The sequence below is a fragment of the Ptiloglossa arizonensis genome, chromosome 7, assembly GCF_051014685.1.
Source record: "Ptiloglossa arizonensis isolate GNS036 chromosome 7, iyPtiAriz1_principal, whole genome shotgun sequence".
Taxonomy (NCBI): Eukaryota; Metazoa; Arthropoda; class Insecta; order Hymenoptera; family Colletidae; genus Ptiloglossa; species Ptiloglossa arizonensis.
Window position 1 is genome coordinate 3616397 of NC_135054.1, and position 16760 is coordinate 3633156.

A 16760-nucleotide genomic window follows, 5' to 3' on the forward strand; every position below is an offset into this window, starting at 1 on the left:
CCGCGGACCGTTTATACCTGTGGCCAAGGGCTAATTAATAATACGCGTCCATAATAGAAACAGCTACTGTATCATATACTTTTACAACTGTTCGCGTAGATTCAAAAATCTCACGTTCCGGATTGAAGCTGATTTTATTGTACCGACGCTAACTTTTATTGGAAGGATCAAATCAAAATTTTAATATATACGTATTTTCTATATTGGTCTATAGTTTATATTGGCAAATTCATAAAGATGCGAAACAATGAATTGTAAGAGAAATGTATAAAAAGTGAAAATTTTTTAACATATTGTTTAAACAAATTGATATTTTGCAAAACTGTTTAGAAGCTTAAATTAATTATTTAAAAGTACGTAATTTTTGTTGAAACAACTTTTTTTCTAGGTCTCATCATTTTCGAAATATCAGGAAAAGTATTTTTTCTCCCGAACCCCTCTACCCCCTAGATATGAATAATAGCAATTAAAAATATACAAATATTTTTATTTAATATTTATAGTAAAAAAATTTTTTTTTTTACTAAATATTTATTTTTACAAATATTTTACAAATATTATATCAAATTTTGTTCAAAGAACTATATGATATGTAAGTTTCATTAAAATTAGTGATTTACACTTAAGTGATGTCCCTTGTAAATTAGACCAGCGTTTTCTATGTTTCTAACCAGTGATCTTAAACCACTCTACCGTGAATGTTTGGCAATAAATCTCAAATTTTTATTTTGCATAATATTTAAAATATGTAGTTTAATTATTCAAAATTAAGAACCATGCGAAATTAAGAAATCTTTTAAACTGTACCCTTAGCTGAAGAAGGTCAAGAGCCACTGTTTTACATATTTCTTAAGTATCATATCCGTATTTAAGTAATCCACGAGGGGCAACATAAAAAACGCTCGATCAACCCAAGCTTTAACCCGAGAAATGTACGAGCGAGATCATGTTTCTTGGCACTCAATTAAGGTATTGCACGCGATGAAACAATACAATGTCAACAAAGTACAGTCTTGTCTCATATTATGTCACGATTTCTGTTCCACATTATGTCAGAAAGATATCCATGAGTTTAACGATAACTCAACTAATTATACTACTTTACTGTTATAGGACCATTTTAATAAGTTAGTCTTCTTATGATAAAAGTGATACCAAACACGATCATATTTGAATAATTTTATATTAAACGTGTAATATCTAATTGGCAAAGAACCATGAATAAACTTTATTTTCTTTAATTTTTTTTTTCATGAAAGAGTAAGTATCGATCAATTTAACTTTAGTATTATTTTCCTTTCGGAAATTGTTATTTTTATTTATTTACATATTATTTTTGTACGTTTGGTCATTACTTGAATGAATACGTATTTATTTTAAACTTTTCTACAAACAATAAATTTCTAAATGTGCGAATACTTACATATATATCTATATTTCACTGAAAATAGGCTATTATGGAATCTTTATTATTTTTCTTTACTACAGATCTACTTAATTGCTATAATTTATGACACACTTAAACTTTGGTCCCCAAACTTATATTTCGAAAAAGAATTAAAGAAGAAATTGTATTCTTTTTTTCCCGTATATGTGCATAATATTCTATACGGAGATACACACATACGTTCTATGCAAATACTTTTTCGTTTAACGTAGCAGCGTATGCGTCAATATGGAACCATCGATTAAACCATATAACAGGCGAACTTGAAAACTCCGACTCACGTGGTTCAGATGCTTGGCACTTTTACCAATATATACACGTTTTCTTGATCGCCTGTAAACCGGCCGGTCACGCAGAGCTAGATTTTTAAGTTCGCCCGTTATACATCTAACTAAATATCTATCGCCTACCGCTATGTGATAATAGAGACACTAAACAAACGTCGCTTGCGCATCTGCTACCATGGATGTGTATATGTATGCAGGGTTCAATGGAACAGTATCGAAAGTTTTTTGTAAATATCTCGGAAACTAAGGCCAGTCACATATGACAGGAATTGTCACATTATACCGGAATTCCAATTATCCGGTATACCCGAGACTGGAGTAATGCCGCTAAATCAAATGTGCCGGATAATTGCCGGATAAACAGAAAATGAATATCGATCAATTTCTCACTCGCATAGCTATTAGAAGTGCGAATGTAAAATAAATTTTTGAGCGATGTAATAAATATTTCTAATAGCGTAGTGGAACAAAATGCGTCAGATTTGACGCAAGACCATGAAGAGTTCGCATCTTTGTTATTAGTTGATCGTCATCGTGAAGACAAATAGATTACAAAAGACAGTTCCAAACTCCTTTCGGGTATAATCGAGATAAGCAACACTTTTTTTTTTCTTCCAAGAGCCTTTACAATTTGTCCAGCAAGGACATTCGGTAAATTGTAGGATCGAGTTTGATTAAATAACAGGTAGAAGTCATCCCTGTGGATAACATCTGTCGAAGCCTGATGCCGTTAGGATAGCAGATCCTTTGGGTGTTTCCTATGCGGTCTGCGAGGCAGACTAGTTTTAAATAGTTTTTTTGCTAGATCATTGGGATAACTGTCTATTCTTTTTTTATAGCTGTCGCAACGACTAGTGATTTCGTCAGAAACTGTTTTAACTTTGAGGTCCTTCCGAATATCGCCGTTTCGAACATACCGTGGAGCATTAGTTACCGTTCTAAGAATTACAGATTGTAACGACCCAATTTTAGCAATATGGCTTTTGGCTTCTATGCCCCATATCTCGATGTCGTAGGTACAGATAGACTTTATAATTGTTTTGTAGATTAAAAGTTTATTGTCAAGACTTATTTTGGATCTTTTGCATGTAAGCCAGTACATGTTTCTCCTCTTTATACGGATTTGCTCGATTTTAGAACGTATGTGTTGTTTTCGTGTTAATTTTGAGTCCAAATGTAGTCTCAGGTATTTGACTGATTTGGTTCGTAGTAGAGAAGTATCGTTAAGTTTCAGATCGAGCGATACTTAGAATCGACTTTTGGCTTATAACACTGAATTTAGGTAGTTTGCTCGGTGATTGCAATATGCCGGGGCGGATTCGTTGCGGTGAAGAGAACAACAGAAACCAGTTTCTCCTCTTGATACGGATTTGGTCGATTTTAGAACGTATGTGTTGTTTTCGTGTTAATTTTGAGTCCAAATGTAGTCTCAGGTATTTGACTGATTTGGTTCGTAGTAGAGAAGTATCGTTAAGTTTCAGATCGAGCGATACTTAGAATCGACTTTTGGCTTATAACACTGAATTTAGGTAGTTTGCTCGGTGATTGCAATATGCCGGGGCGGACTCGTTGCGGTGAAGAGAGCAACGGAAACCAGTTTCGAGTCGCATCTATTCGATCCATCGGATCGCTCGATCGGAAAGCAGACCTTACGGTTTGGATAGGTTCGATGGCAAAGCTATTGCTCGTTCGGTTGATGCGTATTAGCGCGGGTTAATCGACACAAAGGATGTCTCGTTAGTCGGGAATTAAACGGATTATGGTCTGAGGTCTCTGCCATCACGATCGATTCATGGCGACTGGCTAGCGTATCTGGTTCGCTTTCGACTCGTATTTCCCATTTCGTAATTCGGTTAATTGGTTCGATGGCATGTGCCCGACGAACTACCTACGAAATTTTTACCCTACCGTATAATGACAACCGAACAACAATTCGTTTTCGCATTTTCTTACGAGTGCGGCTACAAACGACGAGAAAATGCGAAACGAAACGACAAATTGGATTATCGGCTTGGCCATCGATCTGCGAGGATAGATCGGTCACGAACCTTCGTTAGATGCAGCCATGACAACTCGTTGATGCGATTTTAGAGCGTAGTCGTACAAGTACAGGGAATTAGAAATAGAACGTTCGTATGGAATGTCAATGCCCAAAAAGCTTACTGGCCAGCCTTTTTGATTCCTCTGGACTGACGAAGTTGAAACTTTTTAAATATGGGCAGGCAGCCTCGTCAATAGACGGACGTGACCGTGCCCCCGTACGGGTACGGAATTTTCATTATTTTTTATTGGATAACACGCGCCCGTGGACCAACGGGGCATCGATTGAATTTCAAACGAAATTCAAATCACGTTTAATTTGGTTAGCCAACGAACGAGTAAAAGCGTGGTGCGGGACGCGAAGCGCGTGTATACTGGTTGCGTGCAGTTTGGATTCGTAGTTCGGGGGATTCGGTGCGTTGTACGGATTCTATTATCGACCTGCAACTACGGTTCATTAAAACGGCAGGAGACATACAAGGACAACTGTTTGCGGTTTTATTCAACCCTTTGTCCCAAAAACTCGGGAATCTTTATCCCAACACTTTATCTCAAAAACTCGTGGATAAAAGTTGATCACGTTTATATTCACAAATTATTGCCAGTACGTTGTTGTAGGACAACTGTTTGCGGTTTTATTCAACTCTTTGTCCCAAAAACTCGGGAATCTTTATCCCAACACTTTATCTCAAAAACTCGTGGATAAAAGTTGATCACGTTTATATTCGCAAATTATTGCCAGTACGTTGTTGTAGGACAACTGTTTGCGGTTTTATTCAACTCTTTGTCCCAAAAACTCGGGAATCTTTATCCCAACACTTTATCTCAAAAACTCGTGGATAAAAGTTGATCAGGTCTATATTCACAAATTATTGCCAGTACGTTGTTGTAGGACGGAATGTACAAAATTTTCGTATAGGTAAATCTTTCTCTAATTTCACAAAATGTTATCCCGTTAATGCGACTTGTTACTATAAAATACATCCTTACAAATCCATCAGCAATTACAGGCATGAAGAAAAATTAATAGACATTATAAAAACAATTCTTCTCTCTTATATGGATACCCGAGTACCCCAATTAACCAACGAGCATATGAATAAATTTGAAACTTCGATACTTAAAATTTTGTGTAATTTTTATTTTTGGAATGTGAGTTGACATAAAAGTATCCAAAGAATAGGGTTAGGATACAGAGTGGTTTTACAATTTCTTCGAAAGAACGATAAAAGATTGCTAACAAAATTTATAATTGGGTACTTGAGTACCTGACTGCTCATACAAGGATTAAGATCTGTAAAGTAACTGTATTTAATTCTAGAATATTTTCTCTTGCGAGCTAATACATGGAAATTTGAAGTATAATTTATGAAATGACGTACGTGGATGTACGCATAACATCCGTATTACATGGTCGGTGTTTTCTTTGATAACTAAAAAATGTGCTACATGTTCGTGGAAATTTACAAAATTCATTCTTCGCCATACATCTCTAGCCAAAGAAAACACTATTACGACATAAGAGATTAATTTATGTCCGATTTTACGACCTTACGCTTAACCAATTTAAGAATGCATCATAATAAAGCAAATATTTCTTCTGTAACGGCAAACAGATGAGATAATACCACCTATGTTTCAAGTTTGTAAGAATCATAAATGGACCAGTAATTCAAACTAATACATTAAAAAAGAAATTGTTTCTCTAGATTCCGGTCACCTATCCTACGTTTGCCACAACTACCGAATAACATTGTTATTATGTTTCTCAAACAACATGAATAAATAAAAAATGATGTATATAACTATATGTATAGGAATTAATTCGGGACGTTTATTCAATTGCAAAGTTAAATTTTGATTCGTCCATTATGAAACATTTTGTTTTATAATTCACATTTTAATTGTTATTCGAAATTTATATCTAGCTATAAATGTTGTTTATCTTTGGTATTGATTCCTCGTGACCAAGGGAAAAGTTATAAAATTGGATATATGTTTTATTAATACCATTTTTCACTTTCAGAATGTGTACGTTGCAATCACTCAATAGCTTTAAAAAACATCTAATAAAAACAATGTCCTATCAAAAATAAAAGTAATTGAAAGGTTAATCAAAAAAGAACAAATAATGTTGTTCTTCAACTATTTATCCATAAGTAACTACTTTCAGATTTTAGTCTGAAAGAATTTAAAAACTTAGAACCATTAAATAAATGTTTGGGGATATACTAAAATTAAACTATTACTTGTCTTACTTTTCATACTTCTAGAAATTAAATTCCACCACTTGAGGCATTATTCACTAAAATTTACTACGTCCTGCTATTCGTAAAGATTATTAGTTACGCCCAGATTAACCACTGGACCGAAACGTATCTCAGAGAAAATTAATTGCACGACTTCGAGACGAGGACGCGTTATACGCTGACCACGCCGTTTGAGATAATAGATGGATACCGTTGGCTAGATAATAAATGGATAGATGCCCTCGCAGCTGTCACCGATAATGGACTATATTATGTGTGAAAAAAAAATAGAGTCAAAAACCTATAGTTCGTTCAACGAGACGAGATACTGAATGCGACGAGTGCACGTGATGAGCCTGTGATCAGATCAGGACCGACCTTACAATACTCAGACCCAATGATTACGTAGAACACTTGTTCTAAACTTTATTTCTATTTCTTTATAATTTAAATTACTTGCTTTATAATGAAATTAATTGTGATCAACGGCACATATAATAAAGAAACTACTTTTTCGAACAATCACTTCTTTAAAAAATATAATAAATATAGGATAATAACGGGACTAATGAAATAAGTTAGGAAAAGTCATTTTTTTTTATTAAAAGTTTATTCTCAATTGCTGTTTGAACTATTGGGTTGTTTGGAAAGTCATTTTGTTTTTTTTTGGTAAAAATGAAACACGATTTTTTTAGAGTGTATAAACATTTTATTAAATTATATATTCTCCATTTTGGAAAACGAAATGACTTTCCGAACAACCCAATACTATTACTACGACCACCATTACCACCAACCGAATAATGTTCCTTTAAAAAAGATCGAACCGTTCGAATACATCGAACAACTTGTGGGAAATCAAACGATTCGAATTGAGCCATATGGCTCGAAAGAAGACGTGCAGTATAAATTCCGAACGTTCTTTCAAACCGTTCAAACAGCCCTATATAGCTAACAAGAGTCGTTCCTGGAGTTGAAGAAAATAGACCTATAGCTGCAAACCATTTAACTGATCGCTCAGATATTAATGCAAACATTGGTATCTCGTCTCTTTGAATGGACTATAGTTTCCATTTGCAAACTAACTTTGTTTATTTAAAAGCTGCAACTTTCAGAAAAGTTTCATAAAAGTGCAAAGTCACTCTTTGTTAAATTATAACTCTGAAGGGTAAAACCATTTTCCCAATTCCACCAATACCATTCAAGACTATGAGAAATACAAAAAAAAACGTCTGCTTACACTGTCAAATTGTTGAACAACTTTAGTTTCCATTAAATAAAATCTTCCTGGCATCATTCATGAAAGTAACTTATATGAATATTTCATTCATTTCTCTGTTACGCTTTAATATTAATAATACAATATACAATTTTGTCACTGTTCCATATAAATCATCAACATTGGTGAATTACAAGTACTCAACAATGAAATTATAATCGATACGACTAATAATTCGTAACGAAATAAAATTTAACTCATAATAATTGTTATTTATATGTGATTTTTAAACAGAACAAATTATATGCAATAAATAATAATTGCCTCCATAATCTTCGTATTATTATCGTACACAAATACTGCTGATTAGTACGAATTTGCTAATTTAACGAAAAATGTAAAAGTTTAATCTCATATTACTATTCTGATTTTAAAAGCAAGAAGGAAGCAAAAAAAAACATATAATTTCATTCCGTAAATAATATTTTTAATGGCATACTTTGTCTATTCCAGACCAGTGCGGAAAGTGTCGGGCCAGCACTAAAAGATTAAACCTAAACAAGTACTGTAAAAGAGATTATGGTAAGTACGAGGTATTTATAAATTCTCTACCATTTCCAGCAACTTTCTGGCGAGTGCATATTAGAGATAATAAATATTTACGAATTTCTTGATACTTCGAATATTAATTCAAAGTATTGTATGTTACCGCTGTGTAAAATCTTGATTTATTATATTTATTTACTATATAAACCGTATACCAACCGTATAAACGGTAAATAAATATTAAAATATATAAATAAATTTAAAAGCGTACTAATTCATTGCTATTGTTTTCTTAATTATTTATTTTTCCGGAGTTTTCTCCTAATTTTACTGGTCAAATATTGCAACAAAATATACAGACTGTTCGTGAAATATTTGGTCCAGATTTAGTAACATATTTTACGAACTGTATTGATGGAAAAAGCTTTATTTAAAGATATCTCATTGAATAATATGCCATTAATTTCAAAGCACAATAGTTGTAGATAACCTAACGTTCCATATGTATACAGTCGGTCAAATGGCTAACAAGTGATGGACAATTTTCAGTCTAATCGATTTTATTAGAATTGCAAATCGTTTCAGTCATATAGCTCAAAACTAACTTAACAAAAGTTATCTGACCATTGAATTGATCAATATTTAAAAAAAAATATCCCATACCGGATATATATCATAGATGAGTTGCTGATTTAGAAGATCTTCGTTATTGAATAAAACAAAACGCATGAAGAATTGTCGAAAATGTTTAACAAGCAGTCAACATTCGGAATTTTAACTTATTACAGAAAAAAATCATTTGGAAAACGTTTCCAGAAGTTTAACTTTAAAAGACTATAACTAGAAAAAATGTATTTATAAACTAAAATCTGTATAATTTTCTGTATCGGTAGAGTTACAAAGAATACCCAGGCAAAATTTAGAAAATGAATACCCATAAAAGTCTTGTTGAAAATAGAGTGGAACCAGTTGATACATGGTGTAATTTATTATTATAGAGCCTTCATGATTGATTCACTGTGTGAACGCCAATGGGGTACAATTCACTTTATTAGACGCGATGTAACATAACTTCATTTTACTATAAGCGGCACAAGTTTTTAATGTTCGCGAAAGAAGCGACCGTAAGTGGTACCCCCTTTATATCTTCGTAGAAAAACTAAAGTAAAAATAAAGGAATTAAGTAGGGAAATTAATTAGCACAGAATGAATATTTTAAATGGTGATATGAAAATTAAAAAATTCATCGCCTCTTCTTTCCTTAGCTATCCTAGGCAGAATAACAGACAGACACAAAAAGAACGATGGATCTCCAACTGGAACAAGCGTATCCGGATCAGTTTGGATACGCTTCACCTTAAACGTTGATTTTATTTACAAGAAGGCTCCGAACTCAAGGATTCGACGTGGCGATGTGTTTCTTTACGTGCACACAGCCGACTTGGCCTGCAGGTGCCCGAAGATCAAACCAAACAAGTAAGTTGTATACTGTATAATGTTTGCAATGATAAAACAATAGTGAGATAATTTTCTAGAAATTTTCATTTCTAAAAACTTGTACATTAATTTGACGTAGCAGTAACTAGCACTCCGCAACGTATAAAGTGTTACGATTAATTTTCCCATCGTGAAAAATCTATAATATTTAATATGAATTCATAGTATTTAGATATTTAAATTTCTAACATTTAAATATTCTTATTAAACATGTACCAGTATACACAAATTAAATTTATTATTCGCAGCATTTAGATATTTTCCTCCAATACGTTAGGTCAATTTGTATCTATGTATCTGTATATTTTTTTAGTTTGTCCTCGAAGAAGACATTGAACAAAAATCGAAACGTTAGTAGATAAATTGTTGTGTTAATAATTTGAATGAAATAATGAACTCGTTCGGGATAATCTAAATAAAATATTTCCGTTTCACATTATCCATGATATTTAGCGGAACAATTATTTTTATTATACAAAATCTAAAACAAATTCGAATTTGTAAATGCTTACTAATATTTACAATTTATCAGTATCTATTATTGTGAGAGATCTAACGGTACACAGTAACAAGGATTATAGAAAATTCAAGTCACTGTATAATAACAATGAGTAGAAAACAACTAAAGGCATTGTTGAAATTTCTAGGTCGTATTTGATTCTTGGCCAAGAGAACGATGGTGGAGGTCAAGGTGGACTGACAGTGACGCAGAGGTCGATTGTCATCGAGTGGCGCGACGAATGGCACCGCCGAATGCGACGCTTCCAGCGAAGGGCGAGATCGTGTCATTGAACTAATTTGCGTCACACCAAGGAAAATAAATGGGGAAAGAGGGGGAGATAGAGAGTGACCGAGAAAAAGGGGGAGGACAGAAAAGAGAGATAGAAAACTAGAAGTCCAACCTTTACTTTGTATTTGTAGAGAAGTGCACGTTCATTTTCAAACTGTCAATAGTTGTATGTACTCTCGCATACCTACTTTTCACACGAAATACTCAACGACGTCCTAAGATTAACGATAAGTATCAAACGCATTGGAAATGAAATGCAAGTGAGAACTCTTAACGGTATATAAATGTACAATGTGGGCTGATTTCACGATGTGTACAGTAATGCTTAATTTATTGAAGTTGACAAGAGTGCTTTAAACATCAAACATCTATATAGAAGAAAAATGCGTATCTTTATTCTTTACTCACGATTTTAGTATCTGTAATATTTTAAATTTATTAAGATCATAGACATTTTAGATAATTGTCTAGCCGTTTACGTAATATTTACTTGAAAAGTATTGCCATCGAGAACTGATTGATTAAATTGTTAAAGAAACTAATACTACGTATTAATGTACAATTTAATATTTAGTTCAAATACTTTATCGTAGTTGTCGAAACATGACATGGCACAATATGACCAATTTCAATTATATCCATTACTATTTATAAATATTTCACCTCCATCATACTACAACAAGTTTTAAATAGAATACTACTAAATTGTTATAATTATTAAAACTTCCTACACAATGCTCTCAAAATTGTAATAATACCAATTATAAAGTAATTTCTCTTATCATAAAATACTTTAAAATAATAATTTTACTTAAACATAAAGTTATTTATAAAGAATAATGCACACATTTTTAAAACCATACTCTTTCAATAACAACTAGAAGCATCTAGCAGTTATGCTCTAAATAAAAAGTTTATAATTCTTTCAAAATATTGAAGTGATTTTTACTTATTTCCAAATGTTTTAGAACATTTAAACAAAATAACTTAATTCGGTTCGTGATTAATAATTCGCTGCAAATAATTGTTAAAAGTAATCCTCTGTGTATTTGTATTAAAAAATATTTCAATATTTGAAAAAATCAAATGTTGTTTAAAAAAATAGTATAATTTTCGCAAACATAAATTTGATAAATATTAAAGATTGAAAATTCTACGCATTTCTTCTATATAAAGATACATACATTTAACGTATATATTTGTTATTTCTACAAAAAATATATTGTGCACATCATTTTGTTTTTTAAATAACTAACCTTTTAATGGCTCGCATAACTAAATGTGTAAAATAAATAAACAAACCTCATTGTATTGTATAATATTTACCCAATTAATGGTTTCTACAATTTTACGCTTTACACTTGTGTACTACAGAATGACGTTTCTTCTAAACTTGAAAGAAATTGCATTTACTGAAAATAGATTTCCCACATGCATTTCATCGAACTAGAAATGCAATATCTTGTACTAAATTAGACTTAGAATTTATATCAATATAAATGATACATTTCCTATGAATTTATAATCTGTATTCTCCTCTTATTCGTTAATGTAAGGCGAACCAAAAGAAATTACGATTTCATTTAGTCGTGTAAAGAAAAAACAACATTACATTTGATAAAAAGAAATCCTTGAATTGATTTTTATATACATTCTGATTACATTGCGAAGTAGAGAGCAGAACGTAACCAGTTCTACAAATTTAACAGTTTTAGTCTCCTTTGCTCAAAATGTAAGAAACAAATTAATGAGAATGTATTCCATTAAATGTACTAATTATGAATCAAATATGCAGTATTGGATAGCGAACTAGAATTAGTTGTATTACATATCAGTTGTAACTACCATTTCGTACAAATGCGTAAGTTTGATAGTTTGTTACTACTGGTATATTGTGAATTTGAAGAGTACGCGATACTAAGCACTCAAACGAAAGTGTAATACCGCGATGTAATAAGTTCGTTGATAAATTTACAATGCTCCGATTCTTTCGATTCAAACACGAAGCTTTAATTGAAAAGGTATTTATAAAACTTACTATACAACATAAATCGTATAAAGAACAAACAAACAAATAACACAACAAAAAACTCTGCTTTTATGCAAATTGAGAACGTGTTATTGCAAATAAAATTGCAAATATAATTACACTCGACAGACTGTATATATGCAATAAAAACTTGTTTGCTCGATTCTCAAAATTATTTTTACAATTAGCGTAACTAAATACATCACATTTCAGTATATACAGAATTTGGCCAAGATTTATAACGGTATTAACGGTAATCGTCAATATCTATGATTTGCATAAACTTTTCTAGATTATTGCACATTATAATTACAACTGTAATTACAAGTAAAATGTACAAATAATGGTATACTCTTATTTCAATATCGGTAAACGCGTTTGCACATATAATAATTTATAATTTAGTAGTTCGGTTAAACAAATTTTTACTATACAATCTTCGTTAGTCTTTAATTTAAAATATGTTAAAAAGTGAACGGAGACATATGATATTATACGGTAATACTTAATGTTAACGATATTACAAACACACAGATTTTTCTATGAATAATTAATTATGTTGTATCGAGTACGGTCACAGATTTTTAGTTTCACAAATTGTTCCTGAAAATTTGAAATATATTCCATCTCTACCATTGCATCTTTGTACCATGGATTAAAACACCAAGATTTTACAATGTTTTTCAATGGTACGGTCTTATCCCTGCCCTCAGACTTCCCATCTTTCTCACATACATACATATAAACACACACACACACACACACACACACACATTTTTAATTTATTTATTCTCCTCTCATTCGGTTATCGCGAATCGATCACATTTATAAAGATATACGCGAACGTTGAATGTAGATTTTCTTGTACATTTTCTATATAAATTATTAAGATTTCTTTCTAGTTGGTATTATTATTAGTAGTATTATTATTGGTAGTAGTGGTATTAGTAATAGCAGTAGTTGTTACCGAAGAGAAATAGAGGCTAAGCCCGGAATGTGTCGAAATATCATTTGTCAAAATCATCGTTTACTACGTGAAATTACAATAATTATTGTATCTATTATTGACATTACAATTTTTAACGAAAAATAATGGGAAATGTTATTTATTTTCCAAAAGTATGTTTTCTATTTTAGCGAGTTGTCACGAGATTTCGAACACAAGTTAAATCGATAATGAAACATTTTCTTTTTAAATCTTACGTCGACATAGTAACATAAATAGTTCTTCCAAATATTATGGGTTGTTTTTCTTACGAATCATCCGTATATACTTCGACAATAAAAATACCTTGATTGTGAAAATTTTACAAATGAAACGGACAATGTTATTATTAAATGCAATCTACTGTAACGAGACTCACGTGTGCAATTATGATGAATCAAATAAACAATTGCCGATACTTATCGTGCTTGAAATATAAGTTCCTAATTGTGACGGACATTTATATCGTGTAGCTCCATTTTTTAAACACCGATAGAGTTGCTTACACCGAACATTCTTTCAAATAATCTTGAACAGCTCTAATACGTTGAAAGCCTTAAATCGATTGAGTTCAAAGAAAGTCATCTGTAAGTTTACTCGTGTCGTTTACATACAGGGTGTTTCATAATAACGTTAAACGAAATTTAAATTTAAAATGACGATCTTTTAATTTCTTACATTTACATTAATCGATACATACTGAATATCAACGAATACCCTCTAAAAGGTAAATATAGTATCATGAAAAGGTATGCTATTCTACTATGCTCGTAAATTATATTTTGCATATCACGTTGTTCTTGAAATACCCTGTATATATTAGTTTCTACGAATACCCATTTTATGCGATATCAAACGACACAAATTTTTTCGAAAATTATATTCCTTAAATATTCGTACGAAAATCAAATATGTTTTGAAGAGTGTTCCGAAGTTATGAAAAATTTAATATATTCAAATTACCCTGTAAATTTGAAACATTTCGAATCACTTCGAATTTATGGTTACACGAATTTGTACGGTAAGGGAGACAAGCGTAAAGAATCCTCATTCACAGAAAGACGGATAAAATTCATAGTATGCTCGATATTTTCTCGATAATCGCCATAAGTAATTAAAACGAAAGATTCTTTGTAACACCTTCCATTATTCCTAAAAGATCCAAAAAATTCGTTTTAAATGCCCTCGTTCGCAGTAGCGATATCCGAGACCTCTCAAGAAAAGAAGTAATTAAATACTGTCTTATAGACCGTAATCAACGATGTATCTATGTACTTACAATGTTAACGAGTATCGAAGGCTTCGAGCATTCGTACGATCGCAATAACGAATTTGCGTGTATAATCGTACGTTACGAAGGAAACTGGCACAGAATGTTATGCTTCAAGTCTCGGTTTACGTGGCTCTCTTACGAGTGTCAACGCGGAGTTTTCCCGGACACCTTTCTACAGTGTACTCTTAGAGATAAAGCCACCGACGGGAATCACATTAATAAAAGTGAAAGAAACACATTAAAGAAATTCAATCGACTCGCACCGTAACATTCCTATTCTCATGATTATTCCTTTAATCGAATCTGAGATGGATGTGTGTAAATTAATTATACTTTCTCTTTGGACAGACGTCTCCGAAAGGGTCACGTGAACTGAAAGATTTAGGTAACCTGCATACTCGAACCGAATCCAGTGTTCGACGTCAGTGGCGAGGAAGTTTTTGTAAAAGAATTGCGCTTTAATTATTATTATCATCATCATCTCATTATTTTAGTGAAATATCGCCCTACCCGACCCGACGCCCACCCCCGAACATTCATCGTCTCCGTCGCCTATGCTATAATTATGTGTATAAAATGTACCAACGTAAAATAGCTTTAGTATAAGTAAAGAGTATATTAGCCATTCGCAAGATCAATACATATATTCAAATGTTAGAGAGAAACGAAACACATATAGATACGACGGATTATGAGAAAGATTAATTGATTAATGTAGCCTGTTGTATCGATGAAGTCGTTAATGGTACGACAGACAGAACTTTATAGCATTACAAAAACGCGTGTCCAAATTTCATCTGTAGTTTCAAAATGATTTGTACTAGAATACCTCTTCTAGTCTTGTTATAAACGATCTTGAAAATTGAAATAACGCGATAGACTGACTTTTTTCGCTTTGAATCCGCGTTTTTCATTTTAACAAAACCAATTAACAACTATATAATAATCATATATCGGATTTCAAAGGATCAATAAGTGAAAATTTATTATTTTTTGATATTACATGAAGAACAGAAAGTAGTTGCAGTATAAAAGTAAATCAATCCTAGATACATCGCTTAATCTTTTCCGTGCATATTAAAAACTGAAAGTACACTGTTCGTTTGAAACAATTTATCGCGCAACTACATTGTAGATGAAAGGTCTAAGATTTTATGAAATTTTTGACCGGCTGTATATCATAGAGTATACACGATGTCACAGTAAGTGTGCTATTTATACCTCCACATTATTAATCGATTACTATTGTACCACGATTACGATTTAGATTCGATTAAATTATTAAGTGTACCGTTGTGTATTGTGGTGTAATAAATGTGATTAGTTGTACGAATAATAAATACAATGCATAAAGAAGATACATTTCCTCCATTAACTTGTTCCCTTCTTTCGTTATATTACACTTTTTGCCACTCCAGATGTATCATCACATATTTCATTGAGCAACAATGCCTTGATTGATTTCAATTCATGTCTGACTTAAAATTTTATACTACTCGCAGCTTAGTTCGTACTCTTTCTTCTTATTGTAATCTGTAACGAATTTATAAGTGAATTCTGAATTTCTGATTATCTATTTCAAATTTACCGCCAAGATATAATATAATTACAGAGTGACATTACTCTATAAAGTTATAACTTAAAGTGAGTACTTATAGTATTTCGTTTACTGAAGTTAAATCAAGAAAACAATTATACATATATTCTTTATTCATAAATAACAATACAACATTCTTTTACAAAAATAAATTTTTAAGAATTTACACTATTTCGAATTCTGCTACTCAAATAGCAACGTACATCCGAAAGATGACTGTTTCATGTTTATTTTATATCCCTAGGATGCTTCTAGAGTTTAAATTCCGGATATTCTAGGAACGTCCATCTTAAAAATCTTACGGATGTCTCAAAACTTGAATTACGCATATTCTAGGAATGTTCATTCCTTAAGTATTATAAACGTTCTTAGGACTTAAATTTCAGATGTTCCAGAAATATCCATCTTGTAAGTCTCATGGATGTTTTGAAGAACTAAAATTTAGATATTCCAAGAACAACCATTTTATAATAAGATTTACAATTAGACGATACAAAAATTTTTAAATGTGTTTTGAGTTCGTCACCAACTGCCTTTTTCCACGTATTCCGCGCCCTTGCTTCTTTGTTTTGCTACTCACACACAATCATAATCACACACAGACATACGCAAACACACTTACACGCACATATACACATACACCGCTTTATCCGTCGCGGTCAAATGGTTCTTCCCGTGGTTTTTATCGCTTTCGTTCCCACATATTATATATATATATATATTGAATTGAAAATAAAAGATTGATAAATTTTAATTATATTCGGTTTGTCTGAATAAACTATTTAAATGAAATTTAGTACC

General features: G+C 31.9%; 1 protein-coding gene across 1 annotated transcript in view; it reads left to right on the forward strand.

Moving 5' to 3' along the window:
- LOC143148955 (netrin-1) overlaps positions 1–10082 on the forward strand; it is a 264655-nt gene extending 254573 nt beyond the window's left edge. The window contains exons 5-7 of the mRNA XM_076315806.1: positions 7756–7824; positions 9054–9264; positions 9933–10082. Coding sequence (XP_076171921.1) covers positions 7756–7824; positions 9054–9264; positions 9933–10077 — 425 coding nt within the window. The 3' untranslated portion in view covers positions 10078–10082. The remainder of the gene's footprint in view (positions 1–7755; positions 7825–9053; positions 9265–9932) is intronic.
- The last annotated feature ends 6678 nt before the right edge of the window (positions 10083–16760 follow it).